Below are 20,644 nucleotides of genomic sequence, written 5' to 3' on the forward strand. Positions count from 1 at the left end.
TACGAGGAGAGGCTATGGGACCTGAACCTGTTCAGCCTCCACAAGAGAAGGCTGAGGGGGAATCTGGTGGCCATTTACAAACTGGTCAGGGGGGACCAGCAGGCATTGGGGGAGTCGCTGTTCCCCCAAGCACTACCAGGAGTGACAAGAAATAACGGTCACAAGCTGGCAGAAGGTAGATTTAGACTAGACATCAGGAGGCGCTACTTCACTGTCAGAGTGGTTAGGATCTGTAACCAACTTCCAAGCAAAGTGGTGCTGGCTCCTACCCTGGGGGTCTTTAAGAGGAGGCTAGACGAACACCTTGCTGGGGTCGTTTGAGCCCAGTACTCTTTCCTGTCATGGCAGGGGGTCGGACTTGATGATCTGTCAAGGTCCCTTCTGACCCTACCAACTATGAAACTATTTAGTTTGGAGAAAAGAAGACTGAGGGGGAGATTTGAGAGCAGCCTTTAACTACCTCAAAGAAGATGGAGCTAGACTGTTCTCAGCAGTGGCAGATGACAGAACAAGGAGCAATGTTCTCATGTTTCAGCAAGGGATGTTTAGGTTGGATATTAGGAAAAACATTCTCACTAGGAGGGTGGTGAAGCCCTGGAACAAGTTACCTAGAGAGGTGGTGCAACCTCCATCCGTGGAGGTTTTTAAGGCCCATCTTCACAAAGCCTGGTTCACAAATCTTCACAAAGGCTGGAATGATCTAGTTTGTGTATGGTCTTGCTTTGACCAAAGGGTTGGATTAGATGACCTCTTGAGGTCCCTTCCAACCCTAACTTTCTATGATCCTCTCAAATTGTACTGTTGGTCTGCCAAAAAGTAGCCAAAATGTACAGGTCTTTTACTGGACTACTTGGCAATGATATTTTCCATTTTAACTTCCCCTTTGATCAAAACACTCAATTTAAAATTGTTTCTAAAATGTGTGGTGGGCTTGCCAGCAACAGCCTGGCACACTGGGCTCAGAGAATCTCCACTGTGTTTGTGTCCTCAGACATTACCTGATGTGTCCTCCACTGTGTCTGTCCTCAGACATTACCTGATTGGTGGCAAGGCTCCAGCCTTTCCACCAATCAGGTAATGTCTGAGGAGGGGGTTGTCCTGCCCCTACCTGGGAGAGGCAAAGAGTTCTGGACCTGGTTGAAGACTGTACCTACTTCATCCTGATTGGTCCATTTATAAGCCGGGGGCGGAGCCTCTGGGGGATATAAAAGAGCAGTGTGCCTGGCACACGGGCAGCTGCTTTGAGGGATGAAGAAGAGAGCGGGCAGAAGAAGAGCTGGCAAGAGCTGGCCAGTGGGGCAGAGTTGCTCTGAAGAGCCCAAAGTCCCCATCACCAGATGGTTGCGGTGAGTGTCCATGTCACCAGCCCCACCATGAGGAGCATGGTGAATGTTGCACAGCTTGGTGCACGGAGTCAGACCCTGGGAGTTGCACGTGGTAGCTCGGGTGTGCGACCCCTGGCATTCAGCGAGGTAGTCAGTACACAGACGGTGCACAGCATGGTCCAGGAGTGGGACCGGGATCCTAGGAGCTGCTTGAGGTGGCTCGGATCTCCAACCCCTGGCATGTGGACAGGGACTTTGGTGCAGGCTTCACTGCACATCAGGTTCTCAATGGACTGAGACCCTGGGAGCCACGTGAGGTGGCTCAGGTCCCCCACCCCCGACATGAGGCCAGAAACTCAGTGCAGGAGGTGCTGCATGGTAAGCCTAAGCTGGACCAGGCCCTGGGACCATGCAAGGCAGCTCAGGTCCCCAACCCTGAGCAGAAGGTAGAGCCCCCAGGAGGCTGAACAGGTTCAGGTCCTTCAGTCTCTCCGCGTAGGGCCTGTCCTGCTGCCCTCTCACCAAGCGGGTGGCCCTCCTCTGAACCCTCTCCAGGCTGGCCACATCCCTTTTGAAGTGCGGTGCCCAGTACTGGACGCAGTACTCCAACTGTGGCCTGACCAAAGTCGCATAGAGGGGGAGTATCACCTCCCTGGACTGGCTTGAGATGCATCTTTGGATGCATGGCAAGGTATGGCTGGCCTTGCTGGCTGCGGTCTGGCATTGGTGGTTCATGGTCATTTTGGAGTCAATAATGACTCCGAGATCCCTTTCCGCCTTTGTGCTTTCAAGAGGGGAATTCCCCAGCCTGTATGTATGCTGTGGATTCCTTCTCCCAAGGTGCAGCACCCTGCATTTATCTACGTTGAACCCCATCCTATTCTTATCTGCCTACTTTTGTAGTCTGTCTAAATCTAGTTGCAGCTTCTCTCTCCCTTCAAGTGTGTCCACCTCGCCCCACATCTTAGTGTCATCAGCAAACTTGGACAACGTGCTTTCAACCCCCTCATCCAAGTCACTGATGAAGATGTTAAACAGTGCGGGCCCGAGGACTGAGCCGTGGGGTACCCCACTGCTCACATCTCGCCAGGTTGAGTACGACCCGTCCACCACTATTCTCTAGGTGCGCCCCATCACCCCAGTTGTACATATTATATATCTGTATATTATATATATGTGTACATATGTTTATCATTTATGTTTAATTCTTCTGTAATAAGTTAATATTAATACATTTGTATATAGTTAAGTCATATAACTGTCTTTGGCCTGGCTCTCTAGGGATGGAGGGAACTGTGAGCAGCGTGCAGTTCACTCACAGCACATCTGCCAGCTAACAATCCCTTCCAATTGGAGAAGGGAGAAACAAAACCCAAGTACTCCCAGGCTACATGTGATTATTGTGATCTTTGGCATAAATGTTAAACACCATGAGTACACTAAAGTTAACAAAATGTTGACTTTATTCTCACTGGACGTGTTTACACGAGGTACTTACTGTGCAGTAGAGCAAATTACTGCATAGTAAGCATCTGCATCTACATGTGCAGACTCCTAGTGAGCAGTAATTTGCTCTACTCAGCAGTTAATTTGCTACCTGCAAATGCAGGTAGCAAATTAACTGCCAAGTAATTACTGTGCAATAAGGCACGTGTAGATGACTGACCAGGAGCAAATTTGCCCCTGGTCAGCCAGGCAGCAGGGAACAGGAGGTTGCTCCCTGCACCTGGGATCTGCCTACTGCTGGGGTAGGCTCTGCCACCAGAGCCTGGGCAGGGACAATGACCCTCTGCTCCTGCAGTAGGGATCTCCCAGCTCCCACTCTGTGATCATGAAGTGGGGCCTAGGAGATTGCTCCATGATCTCAGAGTGGGACCTGGGACCTGCTCTTCCCCCGCACTGTTTCCTAGCCCTGTGTCCTCAGTTGGGGAGCGGGGGCCAGGAGCTCCCAGCTGCTGGGGCAGGGGGGCATTGTCTCTGCCTGGGCTGTGCCACCAGAGTCTGCCCTGGCAGCAGACAGCTCCCAGGGGCAGGAAGCAATCTCTCAGCCCCCGCCAAGAGACAGCTGTCTTCTGGCCCTGTGCTCCCTGCCAGCCCCTGGGCAGGGAGCACAGGGCATGCAGTACCTACTGTTATTTTGTGTACATGCCCATTGTACACAAAATAACAGTAGGTACTGCACGCTTCACCAGCAATAACTCAGAATGGTTCATTGCCAAGTCACTGATTCATGTTTCAGAATGATCAAACTGCTGATGTGCTTTTAGGTAGCAGATTCTGATTCCAGAGGTACTTCTGGTGAGGAGGGGAGTTATGTTTATGGATATCATGCTTGGGGATTATCTGATTCCTATCTCAGAAACTAATACTAATGTTCAAACATGGGTATGTGAGATGCAGGGTTTAAACTGTTACTGAATTGCCTTTATCAGTTCTGCAGCTACCATTTTATAATTGATTTACTGCCTGCCATTAACAATCCTGCCTTAATTTCCATCAAAGAATGAACATACATTTCCTGGAATTGCCCAGGCCAATTCTATCATAGCATTTTTTGCCAACTTATTTAGTTCACAACAAAATGATAACTCTAACACCTGATTACTTTTGTTTTTATAATACATCACTGCTTGTGTGTGCTTAGTTTTGTGGCTGGATGACAAGTTGCAACCCTGTGGGTGCAACTGCACATATGCTTTACTGCAGAACTGACTAATAAGCTCCACAGTAAAGTGTCATTGTCTACATGTGTTCCCATATTAGGGCACAGTAAATTAATTAACTCTGATGTAGAATAGTACTGTATAGGACAAGTACTGTCCTACAGTGGAGTAGTTACATGCACTGAAATGTACATGTAGACAGTGACTGGTGTTGGCTGGGGCATGAGGGTGCCACAATACAGGGGCTGCCTGTCAGCTAGCCCTGTACTGGAGCCCAGGCCAGCCCCTCCACAGCATGTTGAGCTGGGCTGGAGCAGCCCTGGGTTGGCAAGCTGATCCCCTGGACTCCCTGCCAGCCCAGGGCTGCTCTACCCCATATCAACTTGCTGGGGTCCTGAGCACATGGGTAAATAAAAACTGTACCCGGGAGAAAAAAAATGTGGTGCAAACTGTGCCAGTTTATTGTTACTAGCTAATTGCATATGTAAACGCACCCTGTATGACCCAGTTTAATACCAATTAGGACTCGTAGTAAAGATATCTTTTATTAGACCAACAAGATTTTTGCAAAAAAAATTATTTAATTGCAAGCTTTCAGGCAATTTAATACCTGCACTTGGTCTGAGTTAGACTCAAGGTAATGTTTACCTGCTCTGAATATATGCTGCTTATTCCTTACATGAGTCACTGGCACACCCAGTTTCTAATGCTTGCTCCAGGTAACACCTTTGTTAAATGTATTGCTTTGGTTAAACAAACTGCTAACTTCTCCTGGAAGTAAAGTTTTCTTTTCACCATCATCATCATACATGCCATGAATCAAGCTTGAATCATGTCTGTTTTTTCTCAGGAATCTAAGGAATAAGATGGAGAAAATCAAGGGACTGCAGGGAAGGTCCTATGAGGAAAGGTTACGGAACCTGAACCTGTTCAGCCTCCAGAAGAGAAGGCTGAGGGGGGATCTTGTGGCCTGCTAAAAACTAGTCAGGGGGGATCAACAGGCACTGGGGGAGTCCCTGTTCCCCCGGGTGCCGCCAGGAGTGACCAGGAATAACGGTCACAAGCTGGCGGAGGGAAGGGTTAAGTTGGACATCAGGAGGCGCTACTTCACGGTCAGGGCGGCTAGGGTCTGGAACCAGCTTCCAAGTGAGGTGGTGCAGGCTCCCACCCTGGGGGGTTTTAAGAGGAGGTTAGATGACCATCTTGCTGGGGTCGTTTGACCCCCAGTACTCTTTCCTGCCATGGCAGGGGGTCGGACTAGATGATCTGCCCAGGTCCCTTCCGACCCTAGAAACTATGAAATACTGTTCCCTGCCTTTAAGCAGTGGGCAGACACTTCTCTAGTTTTTTTGCCTGGAAAGCACAAGGACTATGGCAGTCTTGTGTCAGTGAGAGTACTACACTCTCAAGAGGAGAGCAAAGGGGATGTGACCCTCATGCCCTCCTTACTCTCCTCAGATCCACAGAGCAAGCCACATGGAGGAAGAAAGGACTGATTCACTATGTGCCCTGTCAAAAGGGTGAGCTGAATCCCTCCTCTGTACTCCCAGGGGGCATTATATCTGCCAAATGAATAATACCATCAGGAGCAGACATTGGTGTAGTGGACTTATCTTCAGCCCTTTACTCCCCAAGTCATGCCTTTAAAGAGAAAATTTATCTATCCTGATTTTTAGTGGTGCTGACCAATGAGATGACATTTGTCTCAACTTATTGCTCAAACCAGTTATTATGCTATTTTATGCTATATTAGTTTTGTGGGATGAGGAAAGAAAACCAGTTATTTTTTTTAGGACCTAATCTTTTCCAGGATTTTTCTCTATATTGAATGCTATTGAATTTGCCACGGAAGATGAGAAACTAAAAACTGGTTAACCCTGCTTTTATGTTTAGGTTGCTGCCTTTGGTGTTGCTCAGCAAACTTGTGCAGTTCAAAACAGAAGCTCTTATGTAATATTAAGTGTGACATAGCTGAGTTCCACTGTTTAAAATTTGCTGCAATGTGGTGTCAGCATTTACAGAAACAGTTAACCCCTGACATCAACACACAAAAATAGAAGTTTAAGATAAAACTGGGCCATTCAAGTCAGGTATGGGGTAGAAGTAGTTAAAGATGCACCTGACAGTAGCTGTATAGTATGCAAAATGTACCATATGCAGTAGTGATATGAAAATGCATTCTACTTGTGTAAATGTTTATATATTTGTTTGACTCCTCAGTCCCCAAAGAGAATATACCTGGAGACCTAAAAAAGGGTCCTGCCTGTTTGGTCCATTTTACTTGATTGGCATAATACAGCATTGATATCAATTAAGTCGCTTGTGCAGTAAAATACTGTGCATATGTATTAACAGTACTCTACTCTGGGCCTGGATACATGACTTAATCACATCAGTAAACAAGGAGATGTATGGCATATAATCTTGTACTGGTATAACTATCTGGAATTTGATGTAGAAATTGCTCAGGAAAAACATAGAAAAAAGCCAGCTATCTCCAGGTAACTGTGCTATAAGAAACAAAGAGGAACAAACTTATTATCTGCTCTTCTGCCATCTATTCAGCCCCTGCTACATGTTACATATGTTACACAATTACCTGCAGAATCATGGTTAATTGCACAGTAAATTTAGAGCAGCCACAAGTGCAAAGTAATTATCACAAGATAAAAGTGACTATACAGTTAAAAGATCTAACCACCTATCAAGTTAGTGCTTGAAAATGTGTACCAACTCTACAGGTGGTTTCTGTCCAGTTTTAATTTGAACATGTAGCAGAACTCTTGGTATGTTCCTTTTCATGCTGCAAGAAGCAACCCTGCAAGAGCTGCCTGTCTCTCCTCTCCAGATGCTCGTGTAATCTACGTTGGTGGACAAAGCAAAGTGCATTTTCTGGTTCAACTATGCCATGTGCCTAAACCCTCAGATTCAGTGAGTGTTAGGGCAAGAGTCCAGGGCCACATACAAATTGTAAGCTGGTTCATCTGCATTGTTATCAGTATAGGGAGGACTGGTGAAATGTACCAGTATAACAGACGCTTCTCTTTTTACTATTAAAGGTTAATCTCAAAGATCTTGGACAACTCTATAAAATCCGCATTGGCCATGACAACAGTGGAAATGATCCCAGCTGGTACTTAGAAGAAATTAAACTCGAGAGAGTGGCCCTAGTCTCTGATCAGAAGATTCATCTGCCTGTAAACTGCTGGCTAGCTGAAGATCAAGATGAAGGAGACACATGGAGAGAAGTGGCAGTTCGAAACTCTGCAACAGAAGAGGTTTTGCCATGTATGTGTTGAGTACATTTTATTATATATTTATTAACCCAAAAGTGTTGCATATTATGATGGATTGGCAGCTTTTCATGCTTCCTCCATGCTTCCATCCATGTCCAAAAGCTGGTGTAACCAGCCCCAGGACAATCTCTTTTTACATAGTAGAATTTTCTGGTTGTTGCTACATCGCCCATGTCCCCAACATCTATACGGTGGATGTGGCTAGTTTTTGTGATCTTTGCCTTTTTGTGATCTTTCGCTATTGTAACTTTGGTTTGAGATGCTCTTTAGAGCAACCAATGGATGGATCAAGAAAGTATAAAGATGAATTTGATATTATTTGCTACCACCATGAAATATAAGTATGGTATCACCTGCTCCTGAGCTTCAGCTAATAGTGCTTATATGCAATCTCTGACTGAAGCCACCAGATAGCTGTTTCCCAGACCAGGTTTAAGCCACTGTCTTAACAATGAAATATTTACTTTTACACTTTATCTTTTAGGGTATCAAAAGTTATCACTGCCTTTGATACTACTGTCCTTTACAAGTGAAGCAGGAAAAACAAGTATAAATTCATTTATAAAAAGGTCCTGAGATTTTTTTTTTAGGATCATGGGGATATAAGAAAAGTCATTTATCACAATTTATTTTAGAGCATTCACTTGATATAAACAAGATGATGGTGCAGGTATAAGACGGTACTGTTGGCCAATCCTAGGCCTTATTGTATTATCATTTGAATAAATTGTATTCAAGATGAGGTAGTGAATATAGAAAAAATCAATGACCCAATGTAAAGAAGGGTCATCACACACTTAGTAACAGTCAAATCAATTAAAAAGAGGGACAAATGTGTGAAAGAATCCGACTTAAATGGAATGTCATTTCCCAAAAGAACACTGTAGAACAGAGCTGAGAGAATGGTCTTCTCTAGATCTTAAAATCAGAAGGGTCCATTAGCTCATCTAGTCTAAGCATGTCAACACATAGCCACATGGGCTGAATCCAGTTTGCAGAGGTGGGTCATCCAGGCGGTGGGGCTTCTCTCTGGCCAACAACTCACTCTTGGATCAAGTTGTTGAGCTTCTTGCTGTGGAGCATTTGCTCCCATAGCCAGTGTGCAGCACAGCCAACACATAGGGGATTAATACTGCCTGCCCCCTTATCTGCAGCAAATTTTCCAGGCTTTGATTGCCAGTCAGCATACAAATGGGCAGCAGAGTGGCAACATTGACCTCCTGTGTGCTGGCTGTGCTGACACACTGACTCTGGTAAGCTGTCACAAGAAATCACGTGGACCAGATCTGGAGCTGGGTGTTCTGGCCCACAAGAAGAACCATGGTCTGGATCAGACATGCCAATTCAAAATCTGAGTTTGAAATAATCTACTTTCCTGTATTACACAAACTATACAAATATTTGGAAGGATGGACATTGCCTGCTCACTCATTTTGTACTTTCCCCATTCTCCAGATTCCAGAACATTACACAACCTAACACTCTTGCTTATTAAGGAGTTACAAAATTGAAAGTGATCAGATTGAACTAAGGCCTATACATTTGGGAAATAATAATGCCTTGCCAAAGATTTACTGTTGGGGTCACCAACTGACATAAATTCCACATACAGGTGCAATAGAAAAAATCATCTGCAAAGTGATGTCAGGGATGAGCTTGATCCACAGAACCCAATTCTGTGCTGTGCAATCATGTGTACCAGTCCAAAAGAAGTGTGGGGTATGATCATTCCAATGTATATACTGACTTTGCACAATTGCAAAAATCTATTTCAGGTGTGGGGCAGGTGAGAATCACATCTTCATTTTCTGTCATTGAAAATACTTTCAAAATGGGTCTTTTATTCAGCCCTGTTAACTTTGGGGCATTGTTTTTGCAGGAACATCGTGATTTTTTTACTTGCTGCCTATATTTTAATGAAAGAGAGAGAGCAAGCATTTTAGAAATGTCCTAAATTTGTAAATTTATTGTTACAAATTAACTATTGATTTTTAGCTCATTTTAAATTGAACATCAATATAAATGTATTGATTTCCCAAAGATTTTCTAGTTAGCTTCTTCAAAACCAGCAAATGAAATTCTATCCAGTTGCATTTCCCATTTAAAAGGGTAATTGCTTAAAAGTGCTGGACAAACCACATCATGTCATTCTCTCCAACAGAACAAATGGTGTACTACATATTACCTAATAGTAACCTGCTGCAATTTAGTAATTTGTCGCCTACGCTTTCAAGTCAATCTGATACCAGTGACTTCACTTAATTAAACATACTAAATTCACTTAATTAAAAATAGTATTAAATTGACTTAATTAAAAATAGACAAAATATTTTACAAGAAAAAGTATAAACTAAACTCATGAGAAATTGAATTTTTATTACTCTTATTTATCACTGGAATGTATTACTCAGCATCTCCCCTTAAACCTAATCTTCACCCATCTTTCTCCATCCAACATTCAGTTGTGTTTCCAACAAACTTGAAGGCTTGGAATTGGTTTTGATTTCTTGGTCTCTTACTTTGTCTGGCTTCTGTAATCTCCATCCTCTATACCAAAATCCAGGGTTCTACCTGGTCTTCATTTATATCATCTCTGAAATCTCTTCTTTCAATTAATTCAAATTTAATAAATAAATAGAAAAAGAGAATACTTTGGGGGGATATGGTGGCAGTTTACAAATATATCAGGGATGAGCATCAGGGGCTAGATGAACAACTATTCACCAAAGTGCCCCAGGGAAAAACCAGGAGCAAGGGTCATAAACTCCTAGAAGAAGGTTTCAGACTGGATATAAAGAAAAACTTCATGGTTTGTGTCACCAGACTCTGCAATAGACTCCCAGCAGAGATGGTGCAGGCACCTACCTTGTAGATCTTCAAAAAGAGACTGGATGCACACGTTGCTGGGGTTATTTGACTCCAGCAGTCTTTCCTGCCCAGAGTAGGGGGGGCTGAACCCAATGATCTCACAAGGTCCCTTCCAGCTCTAAACTTCTGTGAATCTGTGAACTCCCCTAAATTCCTTCTTTCTGCTCTATTTTTCTGATTTTAGTAGGTTTTCCCTTTGGTATCCCTGTTTGTTTTCTTACATGCCAGTTAACTCAAGATGGTGCTGTTAAAATGATCTTTCTGCTGAGAGTGATGCTTTCACCTCTTTGCTGACTTGCCTACATCTCCCACATCAAATTCAGACTCCTTAAACCTCAGGGCTCTGTATTGCTCTGCCCTTGCTTATATCTCACCTTTGTTTTTTACCTACTTCCAGATAGACCAGATCTGTGTGTTCCTTTTTGTCTTCTCCTATCATTGATTCATGTCTTCCTTGCTGTCATCCCTTCTTACTCTTGGATCTCCTTTCTGGCAGTTCAGAACATTGGTCCTGACTTCCAGTGTTCATAACTACATACTTACTGAACCAGTTTTTTGTTAAGTTGGCTTTTTTCCTTGGTCCTACTTCAGACCCAGATTCTTTTGAATAGTTTTAGTTATGGCTGTTTTAAAATTAATAATCATGTTCTTAATTGAATAGGCCTTACCGGGTCTCTCTCTCTGTCTCTCACACACACATACATGCCCAAAAGACCTGAAGCTAAAAAACAATGCTACGTTAAGTGCTCACAACTTTGCTTTAACTGCTTGTGACTTTAAATCTGCAAAAATTATTTTCTTCAAATCTGATTTGGGCTTTTGATCTGAGCTTTCATAGTGCTGCAATTTTGAAATTGTGGTTGTTTCTAAGTTATCTAAATGCAACATTTGTAATGAGGCTATCTATTGCAATTGTGAATGCAGATATCTGCATTCTATTCTATCTATTACGTTCATGCTTGCTGCAGAAAAGTTGATATAATTTGGCTTTTTTGCCTCATCTTTAGAGGGAAGCAAATCAAGAAAAACTCTAGCCCCAAAGGGTTTCTTTTTTCGTTTTGAGAACTGTAAGGGTGAGTATAGAGAGGATTAAAATAAGCTAATACTGTGGTCAGTCTGTTCCAGCATTAGTGGAAAAATGGCTGGTTTTAGGTGCTCCTGGCATTGCCAGTGAACCAGACTTTAATAAAATGGCATTAAAGATAATCACAAAATATGAAAGCTTCTCATGTTGTCATTATCATCCATTGACATTTATCAAGTGCCAGTGTAAAAATTCAGTTTGAGGCAAGGATCCATTGACATGAAGTAAATCAACTAATACCTGTACTTTTCCTGTAGGTTTCTTTTATGTTATAAAGAATAACTTCTTCTGTTATGAAATCAGTGGGGCTATTAATTGAAATGTAAGGATACAAGTTGATTAATAGCTGAGGAATATGCTTCCTTTGGATATCACTGCATACTGATGTGCTTTATGGAGATTTTATTGGGGGGGGGGGGGGGGGTCCTTCATCTGAAGCATCCCGCCTCAGCCTTTATTGGAAATAGAATAGCTGTCTAGTTAAATCCTTGGTTAGATTCCATTATAGGCATTTTTATATTGTTCTTTGGTATCATTTTTAACCACCCCCTTGAGAAGCATGGAATGTAATGCTTGTTTTTTTATGAGTAGAGAGAGGTAGTTAGCTATGCTAGTCTAAAGTCAGGCAGAAGGCAGGGTAGAGAGGCATCTTATAGTAACTGAATCACAGTTGCATAAACTTTTGTGAGCAGGGGTTCTCTTCATCAGATGCTACCATAGTGCAGTATTGCAAAAGTATCATCTGATGAAGTGAGTAAAGTGGTACTTTTCATCCTTCCTATAAAGATGTGCCTTTGTGCAACAAAGAATACAGGATTCATGGGAGCAGCAAGTAAACAAAAACATTTTTTAAAAAAAAGCTTGCTGTTGAGAACACTCATCAGGTTTAGGTTCTTGCTCCAAGGGAGCTATCTCTTGCGGGACATGTGGACAAGATATTTTCTGTTTAATACAGTAGTATAGAGAGTTTCCTGTCAAAGTACATCATGATGCACATGTAAGGCTGTAAGCAGACGTTGCATTTCTCCCAGGAAAAAGCCTTGTGTGCCAGGATCCTACACAGATGTTCACAGTCATCATCCTGCTTCAAGTACCTGTGAAGTATTCTAGATAAAATGTGCTAACAGTTTTTCCCAGGGTATTGCTGCGTGCATCTGTAAAGTTAATTGTAGCTCATCTAACTTAATTGAGGTTCATTCCAGGGGCAAGCCTGTCAGGCTGCTATTCTTCATGGCCTCCTACTGGCAGAAGGGCATCAATGCAACTTTGGAGGGCTCTGTGTACAGAGGGCTATGCCCTTACTGTTTTGATCAGAGTTAAAACCTGGAACAATTCAAACTTCCTCACATGAGATGTCTGTTTACAGGCTTAGTTAATCAGAATGTGCATTCCATTATTATTCTTGCCCCAAAATGTTATTTTCTGAGCACTGTTTCTGTGTGCAAAACCTAAAAAAAAACCCATCCCAGCCTTAAGGGACTTCACTTTTACCTTAGACAGACTAAACATATTCAAATCTAAAATTCTCCATGTGGCAAGAGAGCGGCATAGTCACAAAGAGGTGTATATATATTATTATTTTCCTCTGTTTTTCTTTTATTTATTTATTTAATGTGCACTTCTTTTTTACTCTATGTGAATTATTCAGATGGGTATCCATAGAAGGTCATATTTGATTCAGTCATTATAGTTTCTCTGATTATCTCATAGTCTTTTGGTTTTATATTATAAATTAAATATGAGCCAATTTCTGTCCCTATTCCTGTGTTACGTTTTAGTTTTCCCTAATGCTATTCCTGTTCATCCGGTAGTTAATTCATTCACTTTGATGAATGAACCAATTTATCTCAATAAACCAATAAACCAATTTAACCTATATCAGCCAAGTTTGATACTACATCCAAAGTAAAATAATTTGTTCAGAGCCCCTTCCTTTAAAACATTTATTACAGCAGGGCTTAATTTTCAAATAGGGTTTCCCAGTCTCTAAAATGTACACACAATTATTTTCCCTGCAGTTTCAATAATACAAATCACTTGTAGGCACACACAATATAGATATCTGCCTGATCTTTTAGTTGGGGGCTACAGTCTGCTAATAGCATCTGCTGATGATTTGTAGTTTCAAAACTACTGGTATAAAATATTAGCACAAAGCTGTGGGGTCAGTATTGGGGCTAGAATCCACCCCTCTTACTGAAAATAGTACTTTTCACAACCAAGAGTCCAGTTTGATAGCATTCTCCATGGGAATAAAAGCACAATCAATCCACTATTTTGGAAATTTGACTGACTGTATTGTATTAACTGTGGTCTTAACAGGGACTATGGTCCTTATCCTACTACTCGGACTCACTGTTAACTCTGATGTCTCTCTGTGGATTATCAACCCTGTTCATCTCAGTCAATCTAATCAATACACTTATGGTATTACCTCTCATAGAGGTTCCCCTTCCCTTCCATATAAAAGTTTTTCCTTCTGCCAGTCCTTCCATGGCATCTCATCAGGTAGGTTGTTGCCTATAGGTAATGTCTCTTTAAATCAGTTAGTCTCTAAGATGCCACCCACCTTGCTTTACCTTCTGCAATACTGCTCATAATCCATTGCTATGTGTATGTATTCACTCTGCCAATTTGCTCTGTGTGCTCTCTCTGTTCTCCCCTCCAGCATCTGAACAGGTTTTTTTTAAATTCTAAAGCAGATTCTTCTACTTTGTTATTGTACAGCAGGGGTGTCAAATGCATCGGGCCCCGTGGGCTGGATGAGTGGTTCTGGGTTGGTTCTCAGGCTGGATCCAGTGTGTAGGCCTGGGTTGGTAAAGGTGCTATGGAGTGTCTTGGAGTGCAGTGGCAGGGTGGTGCTGCCAGCAGCATAAGCTCTAGTCTGGCCCTGAGTGCAGCTGGCAGCGTGTGCTCCAGACAAGCCCTGGGTTCTGTCTGCAACGTGCACCAGACTGGCCCCACATGCTGTGGGCAGTGCATGGGGCTGGTTTTGCATGAGACAGAGGTAGTGCCTGGGTCCAATCTGAGACCCACTATGGACTAGATGATAGCACTCCACAGGCCAGATCTAGCCCATGTGATGTATCTTTGATACCTCTGTTGTACAGAATCAGTGTACAACTATATATTGTATTAAACATCACTTTGATATCCAACTTAAATATGCCTCCAGCTTCACTCCCAGCTGCCTCATGTCATCCATGAAAAAGACTGGCATTTATCTTAGAGCAGAAGTATCTCTGCTAGAAGCATAGTAACTAGTTTTTATCAGGTTTTACACATTTTCCACAGATATGCATCTTTCTGAGTGAGATCTAATCATATCTCACAAGCTAGGAAGTGCTGGTCCCAAGGTCCCTTCCAGCCCTAATGTCTATGAAATCTATGAAAATGTGACCAGAGAATTTCAAAGTATTGCAGAAAACAATTATGTTGATTTAAAAAAAAAAAAAAGTCTCTCATTTTGAGTCAGTACACCATTTGTTGACAGATTTGGAGAAGTATTCATTTGTACGAGGCTCCAGCCATATGTTACATTTAAGACCTGACAGCCAGTTAAACGCATCTTAAGCTGCGATCCAGCCATACATTCAATCAATTAATGGCTGCAGGTGCTTGCTGCTTGCTGGTGCAGGAGATGCCTGGGTTTGTGGTTCCAGGCTCTCACTGCATCGGTAATTAGGCATGCTTGGATCTGATCTGGATCCCACAATCATACCTCCTGCCATGCTTATGTAATATACATGGCTTGTACATCAGATCCTATCACTCCTTTACCTGAACATCTGGCCAGACTCCAGAGTAAATCTATTTAAAAAATCCATGGTGCTTTTTTCCAAAAATGCCATGACTATGTCCCAGCTTGGTCAGACATATATTATATCTATTCTAGTTCCCTTTGCATCTTCAAATATCCATGGTGGTGTTCTTCACTTCTTGTCCTAAATTGTTTGCAGTTTTTAAACTTGCCATGAAATGTTAACTGCATGGAATGTCACTGGTAAGGGATGATTTGGGTGTGTGTATAGGTGTGAGGTTTTTGGGTTGTTTAAAAAACTGTTTTCATATATTTTGTTTGTGAAAGGTGCCATATGTAAATACTAGATTCTATTAGGAGCAGTGATTCAGTAGTAGTAGCACCTTTAATTGATATCTACAGAATACTCTTTAATACCAACATCATAATAGTCTGTTATAATTTTCCTACTTGTCTTTCATCTCTTTCTTAAAGGTTGCTTAAATGTGCTTTCCCTTGGGTCCTTGTCATCTTTCTTCTCTCTAGAGGGCTATTAAAATCTCCATTACTGAAACAATAATCTCTCTTATCATGTATTAGATAGTAACAGAAGTGACCAGCTGTGATTAGAATAGAAACACCACATGGAAAAAATGCTACTAAGACCTAATTAGGAGCAAAATTTATTTATATTAAAAGGAAAGCTAATAAATAAATAAGTGCACTGGAATACAGTATCATGTAACTGCTAAAAATAATTATTTTGAAACAGAACTTTTAGTGTCTGATTAATTATGATGATAATATTAGTGTAGTTCAACATTTCTAAATATATTACCTTTATTTCTAAACTGTGAGCAATGTTTTTAAAAAATAATCTAGTGAATATATTTAATTAAGAGGGCTATTTTAATGTTTTGATGTTTAATGTGGATTTGATAAAACACCTTAAAAACATGTCAGGTGGTCACTGACAGCCTACTTTCTTGGCCTAGACAAGGTGCATGCGCGCGCGCGCGCGTGTGTGTGTGTGTGTGTGTGTGTGTGTGTGTGTACATCCTTGCTTATATAGCACACAGATCTGAAAGTGCTTTGATTAACCAGAATTCTTATTCCTTTTTTCTTGGGGTTCAATTCATATTTGTGGGCCAGTTGCCAAGAGTTCTATGATTTTGCACAAGATAGTTTCACTCTTGAGATTGACAACTCCATGGTTTTGGTGGAACAGAATGACAGTCCTCAGGTTACTTACACAAGTCCTAAAAAGGGCTTCAAAGAATAAGTCTTTGGCCTGGTTTTCAGCAGGGAGACAAGAAAATGGAACACTGGGGAATGAATGCGTGCTAGTCTGTTTTACTGAGCAGATGGGGTTGCTATGTTCAGCACATACTGTTGCTTTTTAAGGTTAGTGGTTTCATATTTATATACAGAGAATTAGAGTTATTGAGCCTGGAGATGACAAATGTGTAGATCATTGCAGCTAATTCCAAACTTGACAGAGAGGGTACAATCTTCTGGCCAACTGTCAATGATAAAGCAGATAAATGCATACAAAAGAAAAGCAAATAATCAAAAGGTTTTTCTTCTTTTTTCTTTAGTGGTGGTTTATGAGATCCATGTGCACACTGGGTCTAAACTTGGTGCTGAAACAGATTCTAATGTATATATCATCTTAATGGGAACAAGAGGAGATACTGGCAAACGAAAGCTCCACCGATCTAAGAAAAATAAAGTCAAGTTTCAGCAAGGACAGGTAAAGAAAAAAATGTGCAAAGCTGCACTATTTCTGATCAAGGCTGAGAGTTTACTAGCAGCAAATAGGTTCTTCAAAAAATTCTACATGCATCTTGTTCACAAATTTTCTTTGATCATTTTAGTTTTCTCAAATATGTCCTTTATTCAAAATTATTTACAGAATTATTTTATTTTCAGTCTGTAGATTATGGGGCATAATTTCCTGAGAGTTTCAAATATTCAAAGTCAAGCTATATTGATTACTTTTGATAAGATGCATGAGTTGCACGGTGGTGGTAATGTTTCTGTACCTGTGATTGTATGGCTTTCACTCCTAGAATCAAGTTACATATCCCTGCTGCCCCCAGCATCTTCCATATACTGTGTTGGGGAAGCAAGGCAAGCAGGGTTTAAAAGACACCACTGAGGCTTGTCCCATGCCTATGGAATCCTCAGCTACCTGATTGAGGCAGTTTTAAGACCCTTTGCATCAAAGGCATCAACACACCTTTAGGGTTTGACTCATTTTTACAGATGGCAGGAAAACAACAAGCTTTATCTATTGATATTACTTCCATTTGCAGTTGAACCTGTGCAAGATATACAGTATTATACACGTGGGCCCAAGTAATCCATGCTTACACAAACTCTCCAAGGATGAACCCATATCCCTCATATGCTCTGCTCTTTTTTTAACCTGGGTATTTGTGATTAAAGGAGAAATACACAAAGAATTTGGGACTTACTTCTACTCAGAGTTGAAGAGTAAGTTTAATGCTTAATTGAACTTGTTTCCAGAAGTAGTATCTGGAAGGCAAGAGTTTTCAACATGTCTCATGATACTTGGACCGGTATAATCAAGACCTGCATCAGTCTTATTTTTTTCTGGTTCCACAGGTGGATATCTTCTGCCTAAAAGCTATATCACTAGGAGACCTAAAGAAAATTCTGATTAGCCATGATGGGACTGGTCCAGGTAAGAGTTAACTTTCTAGTGACTAAAATTTTTTCTAAGCTGTTTTGAAAACACAGTATATTTTATTTTTAATATATAACATCCTTCATGCACAGCAGTGTTACAAAAGGACTTGCAGTGAGAAGGAGAATAAAGGAACACACACTTACTACTATGTACAGTAATGAGATAATAGAAAACTAATGTTCTGGACAGCAATGTAGATATGGGAGTTACTGTAAAAAATGTCACCTCATTCTTGTTTTGCCAGCTGATTTAAAACAGAGTGCCATTTATTTGTTGCACACTGTTACAGAAGAACTTATAAGAATAACGCCTAGAACTGAGTAAAATACTTCTATAATAGAAAGTGAAAACGAGGCACAGAGTTAGAACAGAGTTAGAGCAAGGATAGTCAATAGACACTTTGCTACCAAATGGAGTCTTAGAGGACCACAGAATAGAGACTGTTAGCTTGAAGGAGCATAAAAAAAATCTGACAACTTTAGGCTATTTGTTCTATATATATATATATATGGGCACATGCTCCCTGCCAGCTCAGGGTTGCCCCCCAGGCCATGGGCCACACTGCCACTGCCAGCCAAAGCCAGAGACCAGGGCTGGCCCCTGTGTTCCCTGTCAACCCAGGGCAGAACCTGGGCAGCTGCAGCCAGAGCCTGGAGCTCCCCCTGGCTGCTACAGGGAAGCAGACCAGGGCAAGAGCAGCTCTGGCCTGAACTGCTCCTTCTTGGCTCAGTTTGCTGCTCTGCAGTTTATTTAGTTGCATTGGATACATCTACACATGCAATTAGTGCACATGAATAAACTCTGGAGCCTGTTCCAGAGTTTTTTGCTCCTGGGTGCACTGTTTGAATATGTACCTAGGAGCAACTAACTCTGGAGCAGTCAGCTCCAAAGTTTATTCATGTGCAGTACATGGAGCCTGATCAGAGTAGGCCTGGCTGGCAGAGGCACCAGGGGCCAGCCTGCCAGCCGGGGGCTGTTCTGACTGGGCTCAATGCGCTGCGGTGGGTTTGGCTGGGGTACTTCAGCATGGGGCTAGATAGCAGGTAGCTCCTGCACTCAAGCACTTGTGTGCCTCAGCCAACCAGGTCAGCATCTACACATGCGGTGCTGTGCACAAAAAAAAACTCAGCGACAGGGTAGTATTTGTATTTAGAAATAGTATTTACAAATACTACCCTGCTGCAGAGCTTATTAGTTTCCTGTGCCCTAATAGGAGCACATGTCTAGACACTGAGACATTTACTGCAGAGCTAATTAATCATACAGTAAATGTCTTGTGCAAATGCACCCCATGAATTGCATGTGTAGATGTGTCCACTGGGTACCTTGGGGAAGTGTTTCTGTAGTTTGCATTACATTCTCTCTGCATGGTCACTAACAAAATGAGACACCTCTGGAGGAGAAGAGCCACACACATTACCCTGAGATCTGTATCAATCTGACATACAGCTTGGTATCACTAGAACAGTATAAAAAATAAAGAGTCAAGTACAGCAAAGTATATTTGAAGAGTAGCTATGGTGAAGAGATGCAGAAAAAGAATCGTTTAAGGTCAGTAACTTAACACAGTACCTGACCCATATGACACGGGGCATATTATTCCTGCAATTGAATTGTACTGAGATGATGATCAGATTAAACCTCCTTAACTAAGCAGGGTCAGATCTTGTCAACACTTATTATTGAGGATCTTTGTCCCATTGTTCTAGGCCCTAGGCTTTGGGTTCCCTGTCCGTAAGAGATTAGTTTTACTGAAAACCAAATGCAACAAACCACAGGAGAAACTGAGAGAGAGACCTTGCAAGACTGAGAAGGTTTAAATAATTTACACTGCAGGACAGGTTGTTTTTTTTTAATACTAATTTTAAAAAGTTCACTGTCCAGCTATAACTATTTATGCTCCTGTTACATGGTAGGATAGGTCTTGTCTCAGAAAAGCCCACATGAACTGGGAAGAGCCTTATGCTTCAGGAACCAGGGGAAAAAAATCTCTATGATGAAAAGTAAAAATAAACCCTGAATATTCATTTATCCTAACACTTTTTGGAGTCGGCATTCGTAACCAAACTCCAAATTAGATAATTTTATTAGGTGTATTTCAGTTATCCCCCCAAAATTTCAGTTGTCTAAATTATTACTCAGTTCATCTGTGACAATGTTGTTTGTTGTCATTATTATTCCTTAATTTTTATATAGTGCCCTAAAATGGATAGGCATCTGTGTAGCATAGCTGGTAGAAAATGGCTGCTGTGTTCCACCACAGAGGTTCAATGTTGAATGAGTGAACTCTCTATGAAGAGTCTATACAGTGCTTGAATCCTTTATGATTAAAGTGTTACATAAATGTAAGTTGTTGTTGTTGTTGTTATCGGAACAGTAAATGAAAAATCTTCATGTGATTTTCTTACCTCAGGCAAGAGGGGACTTCAATAAAGACATGTCATAAGAAGTTTATTAAAGAGTGTGGTTTTCTCTCTTTAAAGAAGGATGAGACAAAACAAAAATGTGTCCTTGAAATACAGGCTTCAAGAAAACACAAATTTGAAAGGTTTTGCAAAGAGGAGGTCACCTGAATAAGAACCCTTTCTGTTTGTTTTCAATAAGTCTGTTTCAATTAGAATTAGCTAATTGAATGCTTAGTGTTTATGCTCTATTCTGCTTTTATGGTTTCATAGATTTCATAGACATCAGGGCCAGAAGGGACCTTTGTGAGATCATTGGGTCCAGCCCCCTGCCCAAGGAAGGCAGTTGGGGTCGGTTCACCCCAGCAAGATAAGCATCCAAGCATTTCTTAAGCATTTCTTAAAGGTATCCAGAGTAGGTCTTTGCACCACTTCTGTGGGGAGTCTATTCCAGACTCTGGAGACTTGGACGGTAAAGAAGTTTTTCCTTATGTCCAGTCTAAAACAGTTTTCCAGCAGTTTGTGACCATTAGACCTTGTCATCCCCTGGG

General features: G+C 41.6%; 1 protein-coding gene across 1 annotated transcript in view; it reads left to right on the forward strand.

Moving 5' to 3' along the window:
• The window catches only part of RP1 (RP1, axonemal microtubule associated), a 306,042-nt gene that overhangs the window by 139,497 nt on the left and 145,901 nt on the right, over nt 1–20,644 (forward strand). The window contains exons 26-28 of the mRNA XM_025204493.1: nt 7,048–7,276; nt 16,574–16,728; nt 17,607–17,685. Coding sequence (XP_025060278.1) covers nt 7,048–7,276; nt 16,574–16,728; nt 17,607–17,685 — 463 coding nt within the window. The remainder of the gene's footprint in view (nt 1–7,047; nt 7,277–16,573; nt 16,729–17,606; nt 17,686–20,644) is intronic.

Source organism: Alligator sinensis, unplaced genomic scaffold, assembly GCF_000455745.1.
Source record: "Alligator sinensis unplaced genomic scaffold, ASM45574v1 scaffold612_2, whole genome shotgun sequence".
NCBI lineage: Eukaryota > Metazoa > Chordata > Crocodylia > Alligatoridae > Alligator > Alligator sinensis.